Source organism: Pezoporus wallicus, unplaced genomic scaffold (assembly GCF_028554395.1).
Source record: "Pezoporus wallicus isolate ANWC-B61680 ecotype Strahan unplaced genomic scaffold, APGP_CSIRO_Pwel_v1 contig_4722, whole genome shotgun sequence".
NCBI classification, from domain to species: Eukaryota; Metazoa; Chordata; class Aves; order Psittaciformes; family Psittacidae; genus Pezoporus; species Pezoporus wallicus.
In genome coordinates this window covers 2,075,400-2,100,077 of record NW_026641840.1, presented here as the reverse complement: position 1 = coordinate 2,100,077, position 24,678 = coordinate 2,075,400, and the positions used below count along the sequence as shown (strand labels likewise).

The following is a 24,678-nucleotide window of genomic DNA, read 5'->3' as shown; positions in this document are numbered from 1 at the left end:
TTTCAATTCTCCTCTCCGTCCCTCCAGGAGTAGGGGGAGGGAAAGAAGGGGTGGGGGGGGAAGTGAGTGAACGAGTTACCTGACTGGGTTTAAACCACGACAGGCTGCCATGAATGGCTGCAGCATATGGACATAAAATATAATCATAGAATCATAGAATGGTTTGGGTTGGAAGGTACCTCAAAGCTCACCCAGTTCCAACCCCCTGCCACAGGCAGGGACACCTCCCACTAGAGCAGCTTGCTCCAGACCCCTGTGTCCAACCTGGCCTTGAACACTGCCAGGGATGGGGCAGCCACAGCTTCTCTGGGCACCCTGTGCCAGCGCCTCAGCACCCTCATAGGGAAGAACTTCTGCCTTATCTCCATCCTGAACTTCCCCTGTTTCACTTTGAACCCATCACCCCTTGTCCTGTCACTACAGTCCCCAATGAAGAGTCCCTCTCCAGCATCCTTGTAGCCCCCTTCAGACACTGGAAGCTGCTCTGAGGTCTCCACACAGCTTCTTTTCTCCATGCTGAACAGCCCCAATGTTCTCAGCCTGGCTCCATACAGGAGCTGCTTCAGCCCCTGATCATCCTCGTGGCCTCCTCTGGATTTGCTCCAGCAGCTCCGTGTCCTTCTGATGCTGAGGACGCCAGAACTGCACACAGTGCTGCAAGTGCGGTCTCACAAGCAATAATATCTCATATTATAATAACATTTCATATTTGGAGAGGTCCCATCGTGGGCTCAGTTGACAGCATGCAGCAATTTTAGTTCTTACCAACTGAGTGGAAGACACACTTGATTTTCTTACTACCTGGAAGTGGCAGCAGCTCTGTGCTGACCAGAAGTTTCCCACTGGAGTGATTTAATCTCATCCTCCTGCAATGGAAAATTGGGTTTCTTTGAGCTTATTATTTTCAGGAGGTAAACGTCCACTGATGGAAAGCATTGATCTTCCCCTCAAAGGAGGAACAAGCGCAGGGGGGATTTCTATGAGAAGTTCAATCACTGCAGAATAGCAGGAAGAAATAGAATTTAACTTCAGTTTTTCTTAAATAATGTCATTGTATTGGCTTTTTTTAACCTGTTTTTAGCCTGTTTCGTGGTGTGGATAAAAGGGGAAGCAGGTGTTCTTCGGCTGCCTGCATACCCTAAAGCATTGCTCCCAACCGCCTGAGGAGGGCACAAACCAATGCAAAGCAGGAAGGCAAAATGAAACCCATGAATTGCAACTGTGTGGCAGGAGCATGAAGTGAAGGAATCCTGCAGGATCTCTCCTTGGGGAGGAGCGTCTCTCCTGGCAGAGACTGGGGTGAAGGGGATTGCTTTGTCTCTGTTTTTAACCTGTATCTTCTGTCTCCTTGCTCTCTGAGAGGTCAGGAACAGCAGAGTCAAGTTGTGTTTCTCCAGCCAGCACCCACATTTAACTCCTTTGCCCCACAGGTCTGGTTTGCTTTGGGTGAAGTGCTTTGCTCTGCTAAGGCGAAACAAGCATGCAGACACCAAGGCCCATTAGAAATACTCATAAATAACAGCTTCATAAATAATCCATTGGGAATTGGGATAGTGAAAGCTCTGTATTCCTGGATGCAATGGGTTCCTTCTCCTGCATCTCTAATGCAAAGATCAGTAACACAGAGATGGAGGAGGATGGGAAGGTGGAAGACGATGTCTGTATTTTACTTGGCTCTTCCTGCTCCTCACACACACCAGTGTCCCCAGTGACACCAGTGCCCCTGCACCAGTGCTCTCAGTACCCTCTGCCACACACACCAGTACCCCCAGTGCCCGGAAACAGTGTCCCACTACCCCCTCCCCACATAAACCAGTACCCCCAGCACCACCAGTATCCCCCCACCAGTTTCCCCAGTACCCCCCCACATACATTAGCTCCCCCAGTGCCCCCAGTACTGCAGCACCAGTGCTTCCAGCACCCCTCCCCATATACACCAGTACCCCCAGTATCCCCAGCACCACCAGTACCCCTCCAGCAGTGCTGCCACTACCCCCAGCACTCCCACACCAGTGCTCCCAGAACCCTCTCCCCACACACACACAGCGCCCCCAGTGCCCCTGCAACAGTGCCACCAGTAGCTGTCCCCACATACACCAGTACCACCAGTATCCTTAACTGCCCTCGTGCCAGTGCTGCCAGTACCCCCAGAAACCCCAATGCCCTGCACCAGTGCTCCCAGTACCCATTCCCTACACACACCAGGACCCCAGTACCCTGAACCAGTGCCCCCAGTACTCCCTGCCCACACACACCAGCACCCCCAGTGCCCTGCACCAGTGCTCCCAGTGCACCCTGCCCACAGACACCAGTGCCCCCAGTGCCCTGCACTGGTGCCCCAGTACCCCCTGCCCACACACACCACCACCCTCAGTGCCCTGCACCAGTGCCCCCCAGTACCCCCTGCCCACACACACCAGCACCCCCAGTGCCCTGCACAAGTGCTCCCAGTACACCCTGCCCACAGACACCAGTGCCCCCAGTGTGCTGCACCGGTGCCCCCAGTACCCCCTGCCCACACACACCAGCACCGCCAGTGCCCTGCACCATTGCTCCCAGTACCCCCTGCCCACAGCCACCAGCACCCCCAGTACCCCCTGCGACACACACACCAGTGCCCCCAGTGCCCTGCACCAGTGCTCCCAGTACCCCCTGCACACACACACCAGCACCCCCAGTGCCCACTCCCCCTACACACCAGTACCCCCAGTGCCCCGTTCATCCGCACCACCCGGGACTACAACTCCCAGCAGCCACCGCGCCGGGGCCGGGAGCCCGGCGGCCGGAGGCGGAGCGGGCCGGAGCGGAGGAGGCCGGAGCCGGCGGCCCGCGGGGGGCCCGGGCCATGGAGAGCGCCGAGAGCAGCGAGTCCCTGCGGGGTGAGATCAGTGAGTGCGGGGCCGGGTCTGGGTCTGGGTCTGGGTCTGGGTCTGGGTCTGGGTCTGGGTCTGGGTCTGGAGGGACCGGGATGGGGGCAGCGGCGGGGGCTGGGGCGGGCACGATGGTTCTGGGATGGACAGGATGGTTCTGGGGTGCACAGGATGGTTCTGGGATGGACAGGATGGTTCTGGGGTGCACAGGATGGTTCTGGGATGGACAGGATGGTTCTGGGATGGACAGGATGGTTCTGGGGTGCACAGGATGGTTCTGGGATGGACAGGATGGTTCTGGGGTGCACAGGATGGTTCTGGGATGGACAGGATGGTTCTGGGGTGCACAGGATGGTTCTGGGATGGACAGGATGGTTCTGGGATGGACAGGATGGTTCTGGGGTGCACAGGATGGTTCTGGGATGGACAGGATGGTTCTGGGGTGCACAGGATGGTTCTGGGATGGACAGGATGGTTCTGGGGTGCACAGGATGGTTCTGGGATGGACAGGATGGTTCTGGGATGGACAGGATGGTTCTGGGGTGCACAGGATGGTTCTGGGATGGACAGGATGGTTCTGGGGTGCACAGGATGGTTCTGGGATGGACAGGATGGTTCTGGGGTGCACAGGATGGTTTTGGGATGGACAGGATGGTTCTGGGGTGCACAGGATGGTTCTGGGATGGACAGGATGGTTCTGGGGTGCACAGGATGGTTCTGGGGTGCACAGGATGGTTCTGGGGTGCACAGGGTGGGTTTGGGGCGTTCAGGATGGTTCTGGGGTGTGCAGCGTGGGTTTATGGAGGTCAGGGTGGTTTTGGCGTAAGCAAGATGGTTCTGGGGTGAGTATGATGGCCTTGGGGTGGACAGGGTGATTCTGGGTTGCGCAGGGTGGTTTTGGGGTGGACAGGATGGTCCTGGAGTGCACAGAATGGTTCTGGGGTGCGCAGGGTGGTTTTGGGTGGACAGGATGGCCCTGGAGTGCACAGAATGGTTCTGGGGTGCGCAGGGTGGTTTTGGGGTGGACAGGATGGTCCTGGAGTGCACAGAATGGTTCTGGGGTGCGCAGGGTGGTTTTGGGGTGGACAGGATGGTCCTGGAGTGCACAGAATGGTTCTGGGGTGCAAAGGTTGTTTTTGGGGTGGACAGGATGGCCCTGGAGTGCACAGAATGGTTCTGGGGTGCACAGGATGGTTTTGGGATGGACAGGATGGTTCTGGGATGGACAGGATGGTTCTGGGGTGCACAGGATGGTTCTGGGATGGACAGGATGGTTCTGGGGTGCACAGGATGGTTCTGGGGTGCACAGGATGGTTCTGGGGTGCACAGGGTGGGTTTGGGGCGTTCAGGAAGGTTCTGGGGTGTGCAGCGTGGGTTTATGGAGGTCAGGGTGGTTTTGGTGTAAGCAAGATGGTTCTGGGGTGAGTATGATGGCCTTGGGGTGGACAGGGTGATTCTGGGTTGCGCAGGGTGGTTTTGGGGTGGACAGGATGGTCCTGGAGTGCACAGAATGGTTCTGGGGTGCGCAGGGTGGTTTTGGGTGGACAGGATGGCCCTGGAGTGCACAGAATGGTTCTGGGGTGCGCAGGGTGGTTTTGGGGTGGACAGGATGGTCCTGGAGTGCACAGAATGGTTCTGGGGTGCAAAGGTTGTTTTTGGGGTGGACAGGATGGCCCTGGAGTGCACAGAATGGTTCTGGGGTGCACAGGATGGTTTTGGGGTGGACAGGATAGCCCTGGAGTGCACAGAATGATTCTGGGGTGCTCAGGGTGGTTTTACGATGGTCAGGGTGTTTTGGGGGTGGACAGAGTGGTTCTGGGATAGCCAGAATGATTCTGGGGAGGACAGGATGGTTCTGGGGCAGGCAGGGATGGTCCTGGGGTGCCCAAGGTGTTTTTGTGATGGTCAGGGTGGTTTTGGGGTGGTCAGAGCAGTTCTGGGCTGGGCAGGGTGATATTGGGGCTGGGCAGAGTGGTTTTGGAGAGGGCAGGGTGGTTCCGGGGTCTGTAGGATGTTTTAGTGATGGGCAGGATGATTCTGGGGTGCACAGAATGGGTTTGGGGTGTGCGGGGTGGTTTTGGAGAGTGAGTGTGCTCTTAAGGAAGGGAACAAGAGGAAGGTGGGGATGCTCATGGGATCCCTCCTGCTTCTGGCCATGGGGAATTACCATTGTTCCTTATGAAGTGTGTTCCTTCTGTGTCTGTGTCCTGAAGAGGTGATGTTGGGGAGCTGGAAGGGATGGATGCTTCATAACTGCAGGTGCAGCTGGAGGGATGTGGATGTAGGAGCCCTGTCCGTGGGGACTGATCATAAAATCCCAGACTGGTTTGTGTTGGAAGGGACCTTAAAGCTCCTCCAGCTCCAGCCCCTGCCACGGGCAGGGACACCTTCCATAGAGCAGCTTGCTCCAAGCCCCTGTGTCCAAGCTGGCCTTGAACACTGCCAGGGATGGGGCAGCCACAGCTTCTCTGGGCACCCTGTGCCAGCGCCTCACCATCCTCACAGTGATGGTGTCTTTCATGTGAGCCTCCATGTAAGGAACTGTGCAGGAGAGAAGAAATTAGTGGAGCCTGCAGCTTGCAGGTTGGCGTTTTGGGGGGTTATATAATAAGCCTTTAATGAAATGTTGCTGGAGCTTGTTCTTCTTCTCAGTCCTGTTGGTGACAAAGTGATGCTGCTCCGTGGCTGAGCGATGAGAGCTCCATCCTCATTTTGACTTCTTGCTTCTACTGATAAAAGCAACAAGAAGATCCAGGGAAGGAAAACCATCCTGCTAAGGGATGTTGGCAAAGGGAATGGGGATCTAACAAGCACATTTGGATTGGACATTAGGAGGAAGTTCCTCCCTATGAGGGTGCTGAGACACTGGCACAGGGTGCCCAGAGAAACTGAGGCTGAGCCCATTTGCTCTGTGGGTATTGTTTTATTTACTTACTCATTTCTTCTCTCCTCTGTAGGCTTCTGGGCTGACCGGACCCCAGTTCATGAAGCAGCCAGGAGGGGAGAGATTCTGCAGCTGCAGCAGCTGATAGAGAGCGGAGCCTGTGTCAATGCCGTCACCTATGACTCTATCACCCCTCTGCACGAGGCAAGCCTACGTGGGCAAACACAGTGTGTCAAGCTCCTGCTGGCTGCAGGGGCCCAGGTGTGTGTCTGGTGATACAGTGCATACTTCATCTGTTGGGACAGCCACAGCTTCTCTGGGCACCCTGTGCCAGCGCCTCAGCACCCTCACAGGGAAGAGCTTCTGCCTAAGAGCTCATCTCAGCCTCCCCTCTGGCAGGTTAAAGCCATTCCCCTTGGCCTGTCCCTACAGGCCCTTGTCCAAAGCCCCTCTCCAGCTTTCCTGCAGCCCCTTTAGGCACTGGAGCTGCTCTAAGGTCTCCCCTTCAGGAGCCTTCTCTTCTCCAGGCTGACCCAGCCCAGCTCTCTCAGCCTGGCTCCAGAGCAGAGCTGCTCCAGCCCTCGCAGCATCTCCGTGGCCTCCTCTGCACTCGCTCCAACAGCTCCACGTCCCTCTTGTGCTGCTGCCCCAGAGCTGGATCAGGACTGCAGGGGGGCTTTCCCCAGAGCGCAGCAGAGGGGCAGGATCCCCTTCCTGAGCTGCTGCTCACGCTCTGGGGGTGCACACAGAACCTTGCACTTGGCCTTATTGAACTCAATGAGGTTCATATGTTCCCACCCCTCCAGACCAGCTCCCTTGGGATCCCATCCCTTCCCTCCAGCATGTTGACCCCACCACACAGCTTGGTGTTGTCATCACACTTTGCTGTGTTGCTCTTCCTGAGAGTGATGGGAACTGTGCAAAGCAGGTTGTTGGCAGTGACAACCAAGTCTTTCCCTAGCCCAGAGTATTTCTAGGGTTGGAAGAAGTGAAACCACAGAGCAGCCTGCAGGTTCCTAACATCTTTTGTCTGTCTTCAAGGTGGATGCCAGGAACATTGATGGCAGCACTCCTCTCTGCGACGCCTGTGCCTCCGGTAGCATAGAGTGTGTCAAAGTGCTGCTGTCCCACGGTGCCAAGGTGAACCCTCCCCTGTACACGGCCTCTCCTCTCCACGAAGCCTGCATGAATGGTAAGCCCTCATGGTCTTATCTTTGCATGGTTATTTGCAGCCTGGGGTGGGGAAATCAGCAGCTGCCAAGTATCTTAAATTGACCTTAAGCTGTTGTTGCTCATCAGACCACTACAGCTTGCAAATGCATCAGCCTTATGTGGGCACCTCTCCCACATCTCTGGTTGAATTCCCTGTGCAAAGAGCTGTGGGGTTGGATGAATAAAGCCATATATTGGGTGCTTTTGTCCCACATGACAGACACGGGATAAGATCTTAGGCTGATAAACACCAGCTTCTTGGTGCTCTGTTAGAAAACCATCGGCAAACAGGTAGCTTTGCTGTTGTGAGCAGAGGGGTTTGCATCCTTCCCCTCTGATCCAAGTAGATACAGAGTAAATTGCTCTGATGAAGACATGAGACCATGTTAATTGGGTAGTTCTGTCCTAGAGCCCTCCTGGTTCAGAGTTAGTGGAGGAGGCTCCCGGGTGTGAAGAAGGTGCCAGGACAAGAGAAAACTGCAGAGGCCAAAATGATGTTCCAGCCTATGTGTGCAGCCATTCTCTGCTCCCCCATCCTCTACTTAAGCTTCTGGATGTTTGGATGAGGGTTACGGAGCAGGAGGAAGCATCAGGGATGGCTGTAACAGCAGCAGAGGCAGGAGGAGCAGTGGAGGGCTATTTAAGTGTAATTCCTCTCCTGAATTTCCACTTGCACGCATGCAACAGTGGGAAAACATGGATGTGAGAGCAGCAACGTCCCCATTAGATGATTGTGACCAAATTTCTTCATCATTTTGTGCCTTAGTTTCCTCTTTGTAAGCTATAACACCTCCTCTCTCCTCCCCTTCACTGCTTTTCTTATATGCTGGCCTGGACAGTGTTTCCCTTTGACTCTGAAGGCCAAGACAGCATTTTGGCCAACAGGTAGTTACTTAAATAAGTAGCTGTGAGCTCTTGTTTAGCTTTTCCTTGTTAATCCTTTTTCATAAGGCTTGATGGTGGTGACTGCCTGCTTTCTATTAAGTTGTATCATTAGCATCAGAAAAAGTCAAGCTGGAGTGGTCTTGAAAGGGACCTGATCCACCCAGGGCAGGATCAGTACAACCAACTCCATGAACAACAGGGGATTTAGTGTGAACCCTTGGATTCAGGTTTGTTTGACCTGGCTCTTAGGCAGAAGCTCTCCCCTGTGAAGGTGCTGAGGCGCTGGCACAGGGTGCCCAGAGAAGCTGTGGCTGCCCCATCCCTGGCAGTGTTGAAGGCCAGGTTGGACACAGGGGCTTGGAGCAAGCTGCTCTAGTGGAAGGTGTCCCTGCCCGTGGCAGGGGGTTGGAACTGGAGGAGCTTTAAGCTCTGTTCCAACCCAAACCTTTCCATGATTCTGTGACTCCCTGCAAGACCTGTTAGCCCTAGCTCAGTGCCACGCAGATGTGACTCTGTTTCTCATGTCCTGATCTCAGTCTTGGTCCTACAGTGTATTGTGTTGGCTCGCAAGCATTGCTATTTTGCAGATGTCACCCCAAATGTTAAACAGGTTGTTTGTGGGTCAGGCAGATCTCGGCATGCCACATGCTGCCATTTGAGTTGGATCCTTTCTTCTCACTTGGATTTTCCCTTTCTAAAGGTAGCTCCGAGTGTGTGCAGCTCCTCATCGACGTCGGTGCCAACTTGGAGGCTCACGACTGCCATTTCGGGACTCCTCTACATGTGGCTTGCGCTAGGGAGCATCTGGACTGTGCCAAGCTGCTGCTCAAGGCAGGTATGGCAGCCACAGGGTTTGCTTCTGGGGGGACAGGAGACGGTGGTGATGGTGTGAGCAGCATCTCCTTCAGTGCTCCTCAGTGGCGTCCTTGTCAAAGAGCTTATGCATTCACAGCATCATCTAGATGAGAAAGGTGAAAGGTTTTGCCTTTCCCTATGCAAAGCTTAATGATTAAGCGTTTCTTTCCAGTGTATGCCTGTCAGTATCCAGTTTTGTGATGTTCCCATGGGTATTCCTATTCTCTTATTTTAATAAAGTTCAGAATTCTTCAGCAAAGATTCAGCATCTTCCCAGAAGTGGTATCAACTTGTGAGCATGTTTTCATCTTTGGTAGCACAGTCCTGTGGCTCTGCCTAGGTGTTTGGGAGAGATGTTAGGGTTTGATGTTGCACAGAAAACCAGAGATGAAGTCACTTCATACCTCAGGGGGATCTGCTTCGTGTAATGCCCAGATGAGTTTGTTAGGATGTTCAAGGTCTGTGCTCCAGGTTTCACATCCCAGCTTTCATGCTGGTTACCTGGGGGGCATTTGGAGTTGGACTTCTTGTCTTTGTGTTAACCAGGAGGGGATTGGGCTCAGGAATGGAGATTTGGTTCATTACAGTGGTTGTCTAAAATCACACGTCTAAGGTAGTTTGTTTCCAGCCACTCCAGTTCCCTGTCTTGGGCATCCATTAGTTGATTCCCCAGAAACAACTGTTTCTCCTTGGTTATTGTAATGGGAGTTCATTGTGGCCCCACATGTCTAAAAGTCAGTTGTTTGGATTCAGTGAGGTTCATCTCACTTCTGCTGAACAAGTCAGCTGATAAAATACAAGCAGTTGTGGGGGAATGAGCAGGATGTTTTGCTGTGAGCTTATAAAAGCCAAACTTCCTTAGCAAGTATGTGTGTAACTAAAACTTGTTCCTGCAGCAGGGTCTGGTGGTGAGATGCAGCATCCCATAGGGCTGAGGTATTTCTGTTAAAACAGATGAAAAAGGTGTTTATCCTGAGTGGGAATACTCCATTGAGATGACTGGGAATGGCTTTGGATAGCACAGATTCAGGAAGCAGTTCTGAACTTCACAATCCACAGCCTATCTACCCGCTACCATGGACTCATATCCTTCCTCTGCAAGGAAAACATGAAGCCAGAGAAGAAAACTCCTGTGTTGCCAGCACTGAGAACGTGTTCAGTGGTTGGTTTCCTGTTTGCTGTTATGTTTGGATCTTGTTCTAGCTGCTTGTGTGTGTTTTAGCAGCATTTCTTTCCTCCAGTCAAACCACTCCTTAAGGCTGGGTCAGGCGAGGCTTTCATGAGCAGCTTTGTTTGCCTTTCCATCCTCAGGGGCTAATGTGAATGCTGCTAAACTTCACGAGACAGCCCTGCACCATGCAGCCAAGGTGAAGAACGTAGACCTGGTGGAGATGCTGATTGAGTTTGGAGGAAACATCTACGCAAGGGACAACCGAGGGAAGAAGCCGTCGGATTACACTTGGAGCAGCAGTCCCACAGCAAAGTGCTTTGAGTACTATGAAAGTAAGTAAGAGATGATTCCCTGCCCCTAGAATTCAGTGACTGCCAGCTCCTTTACATGATTCTCAGCCCACTTGGAGTTGTAGATCCCTGATCATCTTCCTATGAAGGTATAGAGTTCTTTGTGGCAAATGTACAGCAGTTGGCCTTGGCTAGCTAAGCTTAGTTGTGGTTGAATGACAGGATAAGGTGTTCCAAATCATGCTCTCACTGAACTGCGGTCCCTCTCATGTGTCAGCATGAGTGTTTATGCTTTGATGTGTAAGTCAAGTCAAGGAAATGGCCCAGTTGAAAACTCATTTTATTTAGGGTGGGGAGCACATTAAGCTTTAGCTGCACTGAGTTTGGAGGAGACCTTTGAGGATGCCTTTAAATCAGTCTTTGTCTTGGTTACCCATAGTGAACCTCAGAGGAGTAATTCACAGATCATCCTAAACATTTGCAGACCCCTGCTCAACGCCACTGCATTAGATGATTCTAGAAGTCAGAGACTCAGAATGGTTTGAGCTGGAAGGGACCTTCTAGTTGCAACCCCTGCCACAGGCAGGGACCCCTTCCACTAGAGCAGCTTGCTCCAAGCCCCTGTGTCCAAGCTGGCCTTGAACACTGGCAGGGATGGGGCAGCCACAGCTTCTCTGGGCACCCTGTGCCAGCGCCTCAGCACCCTCACAGGGAAGAGCTTCTGCCTAAGAGCTCATCTCAGTCTCCCCTCTGGCAGGTTAAAGCCATTCCCCTTGGCCTGTCCCTACAGGCCCTTCTCCAAAGCCCCTCGACAGATGTCTTTTAGTCCCCCCAGTCCTAAGATGCTGCCATCCCCTGCAGCCTCCACAGTCACCAGCCTCCAGGATTTGCATCTGTCCTGGATCTAGTTCTAAATTTAATGATATGAGTAAAAAGGGAAAAAGCCCAAACCTACTAAATCTGTCACAGCACTTTTACAAGAGGCTGTGCTGAGAAGCACTACACGTGCAGTTCTGCCAGCTGGGTTGAGAGGGGGCAGCAAACTCTGGCAAGATACAAGGAGTATTTACAGGCACGTAGGATTCGATCTCCTTAGCCTCAGCTGCAGGCAGAGCAGCCCACATGACTGCAGTGAGGGCGATGAGGAGTTCAGGGGAGAGGCTGCTACAGGCAATGAGGTCAGAAGGAGAACGGGCTGTAGGGTGCTCACCACACAAAGGATTGTAAAGGCAGAAAATACTTCTATAAGGAAGAATGATTTCTATAAGGAAGAATGTTTGTTTCTTTTTTATAGTGAGGGTGCTGAGGCGCTGGCACAGGGTGCCCAGAGAAGCTGTGGCTGCCCCATCCCTGGCAGTGTTCAAGGCCAGGTTGGACACAGGGACTTGGAGCAAGCTGCTCTAGTGGAAGGTGTCCCTGCCCGTGGCAGGGGTTGGGACTGGATGAGCTTTAAGCTCCCTTCCAACCCAAACCAGGCTGGGATTCCATGACTGATGACTAGACTAGGCTAGAGCAATGTGCCTGATTGTACCTCTGCATCCATGCATGAGCATCAACTCCTGGATGCAGTTTGAGGGCTGGAAAAGGAAAGCCTTTTTTGCTGTCAGCAGAGTGCTGAGCAAAAAGGATTAATGTGGTCCTTAGATGGAGAAACAGCTGTAGAGAAGTGTTGGAAGTAGGATTTGTTCCTATATACTGTGTTGCTGAGGCCTAATACAGCATCACTAAGGGAAATATGAAAGTCTTGGATCCCAGTGGATTAGAACAGATGATCCGGTGGTCACCATTGGCCTCTGGGGGATGCAGGTGAGGGAGGGAGCTGGGAGAAGTGCAGTGCACCTATATTCACTATTCCTAGTGGGATTTACATTGGGATGAGCCTGGAGAGGTCACAACCATGACTTTGCAATGCCTTCCTTTAGCACTTGCAAGCAGAGCCGACCTTGTGATCCCAGCAGGATCAGTTCCAGGCATCAGCCCCTGGGAGGTCCATGGGAAGATCAGTCACCTCCTGAGCTGCAGCTCTTAACTCTGGATCCTCTTTTCTCCCTTCAGAAACACCCCTGAGCCTGTCCCAGCTCTGCAGGGTTACCGTGAGGAAAGCAGCTGGGCAGCGGGCGCTGGAGAAGATCGCCAAGCTCAATATTCCTCCACGGTTAATCCAGTACCTGTCCTACAACTGACAGGGGTGAAGGTGCCCGGGAAGGACAATACCTTTAGCTCCCACAGCGTGAAGTATGTCTCTTTCTCTTCTACCTCCCCCCCCAGCCCCAAACTCATCGTAATTTAAGCAAACTGGTGTAAATAGTATTTATGAGGCAGCACTTCCTCTTCTCCGTGGGCAAAGACAGGCTCAGGCAACGTGTAGCACTGTAGAAGCTGTAATGTCTCCTGGGGTGATCTGTTAGACTGTCACTGTCTTTAAGGCTTTAGCATCCACTCTTGGAACAGGATTCATCTTGCCTAATTTTACCTGTCTTTAGCCTAAAGGCATCTGTGTATGATCTCACCAGGCTCCCTTTGCAGTCAGTGAGGAGAAACAGATACTTCTGGAGCATGATTCATCTGTCCTGTTTTAGATGCCAGTGCTGGGATGATACAGTATGCCTCCGGAATGCCTGCCTCCACTGACTGCAAAGGGATTTGAAGGTGATACCCTTAGATATGGACATCTGTGTTTCTGCAGTGGATCCCTCTGTGTTAATAACTCAAATGACAGCTACCTAATGCCAAGGGACAAGGTTTGAGAGACCTGCATGCTATAGCTGGAGGCAAGTGAAGCCCCCAGCAGGCTCAGGACTAATTAGAGGCACTGGTTACTGACTTCCCAGGAGCATAAGGAAGGCTTTGGCTCTGCACCAACAGTGAGGACAAGCTCCTGCCAGAGCAGGGGTGACTTTGCCCTCTGAAGGTGAGCCAGCTCTTCCTGCAGCACTCCTCTAGGGGATCACCGAGGCTCACGTTCAAGGCCGAGCAGGAAGCAGGTCTCTCTGCCCGTCCAAACATGCTGCCCTCCAGATGGCTGGTCCCAAACTATATTGCTCCCCTCGCTCTGAGCCACCGTGGCCCCTCTGTTGGGTTTGTGTGCAATGAGGGGCAGAGCTGCTGTGCACGAAGCACAGCGCGAGGCATGTCCCTTGTGCAGCAGTGGTGTATACCCACACGTGCAAGGCAATGGGAGGGCTCTGCCTTTGGGTTTTGAGGTTCTTAACTTGCATTTCCCCCCCTCTCTGAGTACCTGTCTCAGTGCTGGAGCCTCTCCAGGGGTTGGCAGCAGGAGCCAGCCCTGCGCCGTGTGCTGCTGTGCGTTGTGCTTGAATCCTTTGGCTTCAGCAGGCACAGCAGCAGCTCTGTCCTTTGGTGATTTAAACCTTCAGGGTGACATTTGTATGAGCAGAGCCCAAATCATCACCTGCCTTTCAGACATTACGTGTTGTCTGAAGGCAGGAACCCACAGGGTACATGGTACTAAGGGGATGGAGCTCCCTGATGCCCCCATAGCAAGTCTTAACACTGTGATGAGAACAAATCCCTCCTTCTGAATGACAGCAAATGCTATGAAATCCCCTGTCTAACGTGGCATGGAGCTAACTCAGGGCTCCCAACATCCTTCATGCTGTGAACTAATGAGAGCAGTTTGCCTCCTGCCTGCAACATCTCATGCTCCCCCAGCCACCAGCATGGGGCTCAGCCTTGGGAGAGGGGCAAACAGCCTCAGCACAGGGTCGAAGAGCTGAGGTGGAGCTGAATGCACTTTAATGGTGACCAGCAAATCACTGTGTGTGTGTTCATGTTTGATTAGGTTCAGTCCCCACAACCCTCCTGTGTTGTCGCTTTGCGTTCTGCTGTGCTGTGTCATAGAGAATAAAGCTCAAGATCCTGCTCTTTAGGGAATTGTCTGTGGGTAATTGTGATTATTGTGTTTAAATGTGAAGTTGCCAAGAAGCTCAGAGAAGCCCAAGAGATGTTGGTTGTGGGATTCGTCCCTGTGACTGATGGGATAAAGGTTTTGTGTTGGATCTTCCAAGGAAAGCTTCCCCTGCCCAACATGCATGTCCTGTTGGATAAATACGCATTAGGAAAGTGCATCTTGTGGTAACGTGGGGCGAAAACCATCCCTTTTGGTTCAAATCCAAATCCCTATTAGGTTGCTTTTTAACACAAGGCTGGTGAGATGATGAAATGGTCGAGTCCAAGTTTCCAATGTAAAAGCAAAAGATTCCTCAGACAACCAAGAATAAAATGACAAGTTCCTACTTATGACATCTTTCCTCTCTTTTCAATCTCCTAATAGGTCCTAAAGTTTGATTCTTTTTACTTAAATCTCTTTTAAGAGGCCCTGCTCATCAGTGCCTGCAGCCAGGAGGGACTGATGGAGAGAGCTGAGCATCTTTGACTTGGTGGCAATAGCCAGAGTCATTCAGGAGCTGTTTGCTTAAGACATCCACTCGTTCTCCTGGAGGGAAGAGGAGCCCAAGAAAGCTGGATAACATCCAGGGATCTCCTCTTCCAAGCCCAGGAGCATCCTGACAAAGACGAAGTGAGGCAGAAACGCCAGGAGGCCTGCAGGGATGAACAAGGAGCTCTTAGGCAGAAGCTCTTCCCTGTGAGGGTGCTGAGGTGCTGGCACAGGGTGCCCAGAGAAGCTGTGGCTGCCCCATCCCTGGCAGTGTTCAAGGCCAGGTTGGACACAGGGGCTTGGAGCAAGCTGCTCTAGTGGAAGGGGTCCCTGCCCGTGGCAGGGGTTGGAGCTGGAGGAGCTTTAAGGTCCCTTCCAACACAAACCAGGCTGGGATTCTATGATCCTGTAACAACTTTGGCCATAAATCTCTGATTTCAACCCAAGGAACAGAATGTTCACCAGCCTCTGAGCTGCCCAAGGCTGGACTCAAGCCATCAGAGACTCCCCATCTTGGTTTACACAGGCTCTTCTGTGGGACAACCACAGTCCTGTGGCAACTGCCTGCATAGGATCATTGAATCAGTTGGGTTGGAAAAGGCCTTTTAGCTCATCCAGTGCAACCGCTCCCCAACACTGCCAAGGCCACCACTAACCCATGGCACTGAAGTTTTAGCTGCAAGATTGATTGTTCCCCTGAAGAAAGTGATGAACAGGGGGTCTGAATGCTCATGTGGATACCCAGTGTCTGCAGCCTGGTTCTTGTGCTTTAAATCAAGAGGTCGAACAGATCTTTCATGCTCACACTTGCTCTAAACATGATGCAACCACTCATTACTCACCTTCCAGAGGACACTGAGGTCTTTGTCTGCTGCTTGCTAAGGTTAGGGCAGCCCTTGGGCTTTGCCCTCTTGTACAAAGCCTCTTGAAGATGCTAAAGCATAACCACAGTGACCCTTTCATCTTTACACTGAGCTGCAACCAAGGGCACAAACCCTTCCTTCCTATGCATGGTGGGGAAGGGTGGCTCCTCTCCACCTCATCCAGGCTGCTGGCACCACAAGGAGTTAATCCTTGAGCACCACGAGGCTTCCTCCCAAGGCATCAGCTCCAGTCACACCTTGTTTTTGCTGGCCAAGCTTCACAAAGCTGGAGCAGAGCCCAAGCTGCTCGCTCATAACCGACCTTAAAGCAGCCTGGCCAGCAGCAACCAGGAGCAAGGCTGCGTGTCCCGGAGATGATGTTCATGGATGAAAGCAAAGCCCTGTCCCCACATGGGCTTCCCGAAGCAATGGGGTTATTTCAGAGCACTCCTTGTGCTGCTGGGCCTGTAGTAAAGAAACCCACAGGAGAAGGGAAGTGGCCTGAAATGGGCAGCTTGGGGAGCATGGGAAGGGGATGGGTGGAAGCAGGGCTGGCCTGGTGGGGTTGGGTTGCTTTGGGTTGGATTCCTGCTGTGATTTAGTGTTCAGGAAGTGAAATAATAGCCAGAACCTGACACAGAACTGAAGCAGAGGGTGTAAGCCAATGGAGGAGTTTCACTTAATGCCTGTGGCTCAGAGGGACTCTCACTCCCAACCATTCCTCACCTCCTTACAGACCCATGGGTCCTTCTGCTGCCACCAAAGCCGCAGAGACACCCAGTTCCCCATAATGTGAATTGGGAGCTTGGGATCTCTGTGTTTTCTAGCACATCACAAAGAGAGAGGTCAACCCTGCATGGCCAGTTCATCACCCAGGTGTGTCAGACTTCCAGAAGGTAAGGCCATCCTGAGACCTTTTACCTTACACATGTAAGAGACAGAACACACTCAGTGCAAACATAACCAGAGCAGGGATCTCTCAGGGCAGCCACAATGGCCTGTCCCAACCCGTACCTGTGGTGTGATGGTGTAAGGAGAATCCCAGTCTGGTTTGGGCTGGAAGGGACCATAAAGCTCATCCAGCTCCAACCCTTGCCATGGGCAGGGACACCTTCCATTAGACTTGAACTTCCCCTGTTCTAGTTTGAACCCAGACTTAGAGCCAGCAACTGAATCTATTGCAAGGAAGTGAAGCATAAAGGAGCTAAAAATCCCTATTGATTCCTTGGGACCTCTGGCAACCTTTGCTTCTATGTGGCACCTTTACGTTTGCCTGGGCTGTGCTAACCCCAGGCTCTCCTCCCTGCGTATCACAGGGAACAAAACCTCATGTGTCCTGCAAAAGAACCCCAAACCAACTCACTTTTCCACCCAAACCCATAGATTCAGCTCACTGTGCCCTATGACTGATACCCTGATGTTCCTCTGCGTTCGGGTGCCAAGGCACTGGGTTCAGGAAGTGTTGAGCTGTCCCCTTGTTCAGCCTGGAGAAGAGAAGGCTCCTGAAGGGGAGACCTTAGAGCAGCTCCAGTGCCTAAAGGGGCTGCAGGAAAGCTGGAGAGGGGCTTTGGACAAGGGCCTGTAGGGACAGGCCAAGGGGAATGGCTTTAACCTGCCAGAGGGGAGACTGAGATGAGCTCTTAGGGCTTGGGGAAACTCCTCCCCTGTGCAGCTTGTGAAGGCATTGGGGGAATTCCTGTGTCCTGCAAGAAAACAGCGGCTGGAAACATCATCCCAGAGCAAGTGGGAGGAAGGTGATGCTGCTGGGGACACAGGGACAGCCGATCTCTCCCCTAAGAGATGCTCTGCACCAACCAACCCGCTCGCTGAGCCCCAGAGCAGCCGGTTTTGGTGATGGAAAGGTTCCCGTGGGGTTTTGGGATGGGGTGGGGGGAATTTGGCACCGATTTGTGATGTGAGAGTGAATCAGGGTGTAAAACGCAGCGGTTTTGGTGCTCTTGGGGTTGTGGGCGCCTCTTCCCCCCATGGCACCGCTTGGAGGTGCTGCTGCCCCTAGTAACAGCCGCTCGTCCTCCCTGGCGCCTGGGAGATGCGGAACCAGCTCCGGCTGCTCCAGCCCCGTCTGAGCAGAGACCAACGCTGGAAAACCTTTGGAATTCTGCTCCCAAAACAACCCCGGGCGGGGTTTTGTGGATTGGAGGCAAAGGCAACGCGGGTCCCCGTCCCCCACCCCGGCCACGATGCTCCTTTGTTCCGGCAAAGCTCCCATGGGCCCCATTTCACCTGGATTGGGGGGGGTGTGGGGGTGTGGGGGTGTGTCCCCCACTTTATCCTGGTTAGAAGGGAATAGGGATAACAAATCGCCTCCAGACGGCTCAATTCCCACCTCCAGGCTTCAGTTCTCCACATCCCAAAAAGCTTTTTCCCATTCCTTAGGTCTGTCGGTAACAAAATTCCCTCTGATCTCCCCTCAGGGTGAGATTTTAAGGAGAAAACCAGGGATTTAGGGAAAGGCTGCAAACCCAGCTCGGTGCGGGGAGGGGAGAGAGGGAGCATGGGGCAGGTTATGCCTCCATGGATGGGGTGAAAATAGGGCAAAAACCAGGGATGGAGGGGCTGCAAAGCAGTTATTCCTTTGTGTGAGCTGAGTTTTGGGGGCATCTCTTCCTGCAAGGGTTGATTTGGGGCTAATGTGGACCAAAATGGGACATTAAAGGGACTTTATTAAGCTATAAAAAGGGGAAGGTGCTGGGCTGTGACGCTGTGGAGATGGGGATGGGGGGGGTTAATAGTCCTCTTTCATTGCCAGCAGTGATTTATAGAGCTACGGCATCATCCTCCTGCCTACCCTCGGGGAAAAAAGAGGGGGAAGACCCCAAAACCTCCTCTGGAAGGGATACAGCCGTTCTATGGGGCTCCGTGGGGCTGCGTGCGTGGTGGCTGAGGTCATGGAGCTATTAAATTCCCAACGGCTCCAGCACTGCAGGGATGGAAAATGAAGCGGCTCCGGTTGCAGTTAACCCCTGCGAGGGTCTGGGCTGAGACAACCACATCCCACGGTGCTGATGGCAGGGAACAGGGATGCTGGAGAGGGACCATCATGTTATGGCCATGCCAAGGGTCTCCATCTGGGTCCTGAGGGACTCAGGATCCTTTCAGACATCCATGAAACCCTCCTGGTGCCTGCACAGAGCTCATCTGATTCAACCCCACACCAGGCAGCCCGGCTGGAGCCGCGTTGCCCATCCCTCGGTGCTGGAAACCCAGTGAGCGGTTGCATTTCACACTCAGAATTCCCTCTGGGTGAGACCCAGGGGCTTATTTTGGTAACTGGAACTTGGGAAAGCCCTCGGGAGAGGAGCCCTGTGACAAGAGGTGGCAGCTGGAGGCTCCCAGTGTCCCCATGAGGAGCCCCAAGCGTCTCCACCAAATCCCTTTGGACTTTGCGCTGAGCCTTGGGAACGCTGAGGAAACTGGATGGAGAGGGTGGGGAAGTGTCCCCCAGTCCTTGGAGAGGGGCACAGGGTGTTGGAGCAGCCCTGGGGATGCTCTTGGCTCATCTCATGCCCTAACAAACTACCTGGCATTTGTAGAGCATCCTGGTCCCCTCTCTCGGTCCCATTTATCCCCATCTCCTGGTTGTTCTGGTCTCTTCTTGCTCCACTTGTGTCCTGTTCCCACTTAGCCCCAGCCAAAAGACTTGTCCTTGTCTCCTGGTCCCATTTGTCCCCTCATCCCACTGATTCTTTCTCCTGGTCCAACTTGTCCCCATCTCTTGATCCCATTTGTCCCCCTGGTCCCACTGTTGCCTTCTTCTGGTCTCACTTGTCCCGATCTCCTGATCTCATTTGTTCCATCTTTTGGTCACATTTTACCCCTCTCCTGGTTCTTCTCCCCATCTCCTTGTCCCACTGGTCCCCTCTCTCGGTCCCATTTATCCCCATCTCCTGGTTGTTCTGGTCCTCTCTTCTTGTTCCAGTTGTGTCCTGTTCCCACTTAGCCCCAGCCAAAAGACTTGTCCTTGTGTCCCAGTCCCACTTGTCCCCATGTCCCACTGGCTCCTTCTTCTGGTCCAAGTCATCTCCATCTCTTGATCCCACTTGTCCTTGTCCCCTTGTCCCACTGTTCCTGGCTCCATTTGTCCCCATCTCCTGGTCTCATTTGTTCCATCTTTTGGTCACATTTTACCCCTCTCCTGGTTCTTGTTCCCATCTCCTGGTCTCACTGGTCCCCTCTCTCGGTCAGGCTTGTTCCCAACCCCTGGTCTCATTTGTTTCCCTCTCTCCTGGTCCTGTTGGTCTCCTGGTACCTTTTCTCCCCTCTCCTTCTCCTACTCATCCCTATCTCCCTGTCCCACTTGTCCCCTATCTTTGTCCCCTCCCCAGCCCTGCTCTCAGGGGCAGCAGAGGCAGTTTTGGTGCAGACCTGGTGGGATTCAATGGAGCCTGTTGGGTCCAGAGCCTTTTCCACTGGGAAAGCCCAACACAGTCCCCAAAGCCCACTGGATGCCCTGGCAAGGGGGTAACATGGTTTTGGCTCATCTCTGAGCTGAATCCAAGGAAACTCATGTCATCAAAGCAGCTCAGTGCCTCGGATACTCTTGAGCATCTTCATCATGGTGGTACCCAGAGTCCTGCATGGGACAGAGGGGCTGATGTCAAAGGAAAAGGGGTAAAACCAATTGCTCCAGTGCTCAAATCTCTTTGCCCCAAAGCAATGCCCCAACTGGTGCAACCTCATGCTTAGAAGCTTGATCTGGCACCAAACTGCTCCATTCAGCATCACCTTGGCCATGCCCAGGCACTGTGGCTCATAGAGCCCCACGGCCTGCACCTGGTTCTGGGGTGATTTGTGACTTCTTTTGGTTTTTTCTTTTGCTTTCTTTTGGATTTTTTTCTTCCACAAATAACCTGAAAGTGGGAAATCAGTGAGAAAAACACTTAAAACAGGTTAAAAATCACCCCACGGAAAGGAAACAGCTCCCACCAAACTGAACAGTGGGGAGATGTAGTTGGAAAGGGGTTTGGGGGGGGGGGTGTCTGTTTAGTTCTTTATCCCCCTGTGCTGAACCTGGTTTGGTGCAACTCTCCTGTATGGTACCTCCCAACCCTTCATGCCACCAACCTGCATCAATCCCACTTCAAAATCCCTTTTTCCCACTTTTCCTATGGAAGCGGGGTGTGGATGGGCCTCCTCTTCCAGTGTACAGGGACACTTCCCAGGCAATACATCATGTGTGCTTAAGGGCACAGTTATTGCCAGGGAGGAGCCAGGGAACTGTGGCCTTGGAGAGCTGTGGGAGAGGGGGGAAATAGGGAAAAATCCTGCCCTTCTTTTCCATATCCTGTTGGAGGGCTCCGAAAAGTTCCTTGGCCCCTCCTGGGGGGGGTCTCAGTCTTGTTTCCTCAGTGTTTAGTTAACGTGTTTTAAAGCCCCGCTGTTGAGATGCTATCAAAATGTCCCAGCATTCCCAACTTAAGTCCCTAAGTTCAGAATTCCTGAAATAACAGGGAATGGGGAGAATTTGGGCCTGATTCAGCAGCAGCATCTCTGGTCCTACATTGGGGGTGATGTCCATGAGCTACGCAGTTCTGGGGTCCATAAGGAGGACATGGAGCTGCTGGAGCGAGTCCAGAGGAGGCCACGAGGATGCTCAGGGGCTGGAGCACCTCCTCTATGGAGACAGGCTGAGAACACTGGGGTGAGAACAGGGTGCTCAGAGAAGCACCGGGGCTTGGAGCAAGCTGCTCTATGGAAGGTGTCCCTGCCCGTGGCAGGGGTTGGAGCTGGATGAGCTTTAAGGTCCCTTCCAACCCAAACCGTTCCGTGATTCCATGATGAAACAAACCCAGCTCAGGCCAAGCGGTGTGAAGGAAACACTCCATTAATTAAACAAGCCCAGAATAGAAGGAGAAAAGGTCAAAGCCAAAAATAGCAGGTTTGGGTTTGTGCTTAGACACGGCATTAACAAGGAATCACATCTTGGGAACTGTGTATTTAGGGACTCGGATTCAGCAACCTGGAGTGACCCCTGGCCTTGGTTTAACTGGGTTCGGGGCCCTTTCGCCTGGGCTTTGCTCCACTGTTGTCCCCTATGGAGCTGCAGGGCGTTGGGTGTGCGAGCAAGAGGCCAGCACGTGGGTGAAGGCCCTGGGTGCTGTGCTATGGGTGAAGGCGCTGTGCTATGGGTGAAGGCTCTGTGCTATGGATGAAGGCTCTGTGCTATGGGTGAAGGTGCTGTGCTATGGGTGAAGGTGCTGTGCTATGGGTGAAGGTGCTGTGCTATTGGTGAAGGTGCTGTGCTATGGGTGAAGGCGCTGTGCTATGGGTGAAGGTGCTGTGCTATGGGTGGGTGAAGGCTCTGTGCTATGGGTGAAGGTGCTGTGCTATGGGTGAAGGCCCTGTGCTATGGGTGAAGGCTCTGTGCTATTGGTGAAGGTGCTGTGCTATGGATGAAGGTGCTGTGCTATTGGTGAAGGTGCTGTGCTATGGGTGAAGGCTCTGTGCTATGGGTGAAGGTGCTGTGCTATGGGTGAAGGCTCTGTGCTATTGGTGAAGGTGCTGTGCTATGGGTGAAGGCTCTGTGCTATGGGTGAAGGTGCTGTGCTATGGGTGAAGGCTCTGTGCTATTGGTGAAGGTGCTGTGCTATGGGTGAAGGTGCTATGCTATGGGTGAAGGCTCTGTGCTATGGGTGAAGGCTCTGTGCTATGGGTGAAGGTGCTGTGCTATGGGTGAAGGCGCTGTGCTATGGGTGAAGGCTCTGTGCTATGGATGAAGGCTCTGTGCTATGGGTGAAGGTGCTGTGCTATGGGTGAAGGTGCTGTGCTATTGGTGAAGGTGCTGTGCTATGGGTGAAGGCTCTGTGCTATGGGTGAAGGCGCTGTGCTATGGGTGAAGGCGCTGTGCTATGGGTGAAGGCTCTGTGCTATTGGTGAAGGTGCTGTGCTATGGGTGAAGGTGCTGTGCTATGGGTGAAGGCTCTGTGCTATGGGTGAAGGCTCTGTGCTATGGGTGAAGGTGCTGTGCTATGGGTGAAGGCTCTGTGCTATTGGTGAAGGTGCTGTGCTATGGGTGAAGGCCCTGTGCTATGGGTGAAGGCTCTGTGCTATGGGTGAAGGCTCTGTGCTATGGGTGAAGGCTCTGTGCTATGGGTGAAGGTGCTGTGCTATGGGTGAAGGTGCTGTGCTATGGGTGAAGGCTCTGTGCTATGGGTGAAGGTGCTGTGCTATGGGTGAAGGCCCTGTGCTATGGGTGAAGGCTCTGTGCTATTGGTGAAGGTGCTGTGCTATGGGTGAAGGTGCTGTGCTATGGGTGAAGGCTCTGTGCTATGGGTGAAGGCTCTGTGCTATGGATGAAGGTGCTGTGCTATTGGTGAAGGTGCTGTGCTATGGGTGAAGGCTCTGTGCTATGGGTGAAGGTGCTGTGCTATGGGTGAAGGCTCTGTGCTATTGGTGAAGGTGCTGTGCTATGGGTGAAGGCTCTGTGCTATGGGTGAAGGCTCTGCTATGGGTGAAGGCTCTGTGCTATGGGTGAAGGTGCTGTGCTATGGGTGAAGGTGCTGTGCTATGGTGAAGGTGCTGTGCTATGGGTGAAGGCTCTGTGCTATGGGTGAAGGCTCTGTGCTTTTGGTGAAGGTGCTGTGCTATGGGTGAAGGCTCTGTGCTATTGGTGAAGGTGCTGTGCTATGGGTGAAGGTGCTGTGCTATGGGTGAAGGTGCTGTGCTATGGGTGAAGGCTCTGTGCTATGGGTGAAGGTGCTGTGCTATTGGTGAAGGTGCTGTGCTATGGGTGAAGGCTCTGTGCTATGGGTGAAGGCTCTGTGCTATGGGTGAAGGTGCTGTGCTATGGGTGAAGGCGCTGTGCTATGGGTGAAGGCTCTGTGCTATTGGTGAAGGCTCTGTGCTATGGGTGAAGGTGCTGTGCTATGGGTGAAGGTGCTGTGCTATGGGTGAAGGCTCTGTGCTATGGGTGAAGGTGCTGTGCTATGGGTGAAGGTGCTGTGCTATGGGTGAATGCTCTGTGCTATGGGTGAAGGTGCTGTGCTATGGGTGAAGGTGCTGTGCTATGGGTGAAGGCTCTGTGCTATGGGTGAAGGCTCTGTGCTATTGGTGAAGGTGCTGTGCTATGGGTGAAGGCTCTGCTATGGGTGAAGGCTCTGTGCTATGGGTGAAGGCTCTGTGCTATGGGTGAAGGCTCTGTGCTATTGGTGAAGGTGCTGTGCTATGGGTGAATGTGCTGTGCTATGGGTGAAGGTGCTGTGCTATGGGTGAAGGCTCTGTGCTATTGGTGAAGGTGCTGTGCTATGGGTGAAGGCTCTGTGCTATTGGTGAAGGTGCTGTGCTATGGGTGAAGGTGCTGTGCTATGGGTGAAGGATCTGTGCTATGGGTGAAGGTGCTGTGCTATGGGTGAAGGTGCTGTGCTATGGGTGAAGGCTCTGTGCTATTGGTGAAGGTGCTGTGCTGTGGGTGAAGGTGCTGTGCTATGGGTGAAGGCTCTGTGCTATGGGTGAAGGTGCTGTGCTATGGGTGAAGGCTCTGTGCTATGGGTGAAGGCTCTGTGCTATGGGTGAAGGTGCTGTGCTATGGGTGAAGGTGCTGTGCTATTGGTGAAGGTGCTGTGCTATGGGTGAAGGCTCTGTGCTATGGGTGAAGGTGCTGTGCTATGGGTGAAGGCTCTGTGCTATGGGTGAAGGCTCTGTGCTATTGGTGAAGGTGCTGTGCTATGGGTGAAGGTGCTGTGCTATGGGTGAAGGCTCTGTGCTATTGGTGAAGGTGCTGTGCTATGGGTGAAGGTGCTGTGCTATGGCTGAAGGCTCTGTGCTATGGGTGAAGGTGCTGTGCTATTGGTGAAGGTGCTGTGCTATGGGTGAAGGCTCTGTGCTATGGGTGTAGGTGCTGTGCTATGGGTGAAGGTGCTGTGCTATGGGTGAAGGTGCTGTGCTATGGGTGAAGGCTCTGTGCTATGGGTGAAGGTGCTGTGCTATGGGTGAAGGCTCTGTGATATGGGTGAAGGCTCTGCTATGGGTGAAGGCTCTGTGCTATGGGTGAAGGCTCTGTGCTATGGGTGAAGGCTCTGTGCTATGGGTGAAGGCTCTGTGCTATGGGTGAAGGCGCTGTGCTGTGGGCTGGGGTGGAGCTGTGGCGTGCAGGCACCTGCCCGGCTTTCCCAGCACCGGGAAAACAGCCGGGATTGCCAAAGATCCCAAGGGATGGGCTGGAGGAGGAGCGGTGAAGCCTTGTGGTGGCTTGGACATCCCAGAGCCATGCCCTGCTCATGTGTCCTGCTG

General features: G+C 53.2%; 1 protein-coding gene across 1 annotated transcript; it reads left to right on the top strand.

The window, feature by feature from the left end:
- The first annotated feature begins 2,738 nt into the window (after nt 1-2,738).
- Nucleotides 2,739-12,362, top strand: ASB13 (ankyrin repeat and SOCS box containing 13). The gene is made up of 6 exons (XM_057425541.1): nt 2,739-2,888; nt 5,828-6,015; nt 6,796-6,946; nt 8,552-8,686; nt 10,018-10,209; nt 12,223-12,362. Exons 1-6 carry the CDS (start codon nt 2,846-2,848, stop codon nt 12,348-12,350), a joined length of 837 nt encoding a protein of 278 aa, XP_057281524.1. The 5' UTR covers nt 2,739-2,845; the 3' UTR covers nt 12,351-12,362.
- The last annotated feature ends 12,316 nt before the right edge of the window (nt 12,363-24,678 follow it).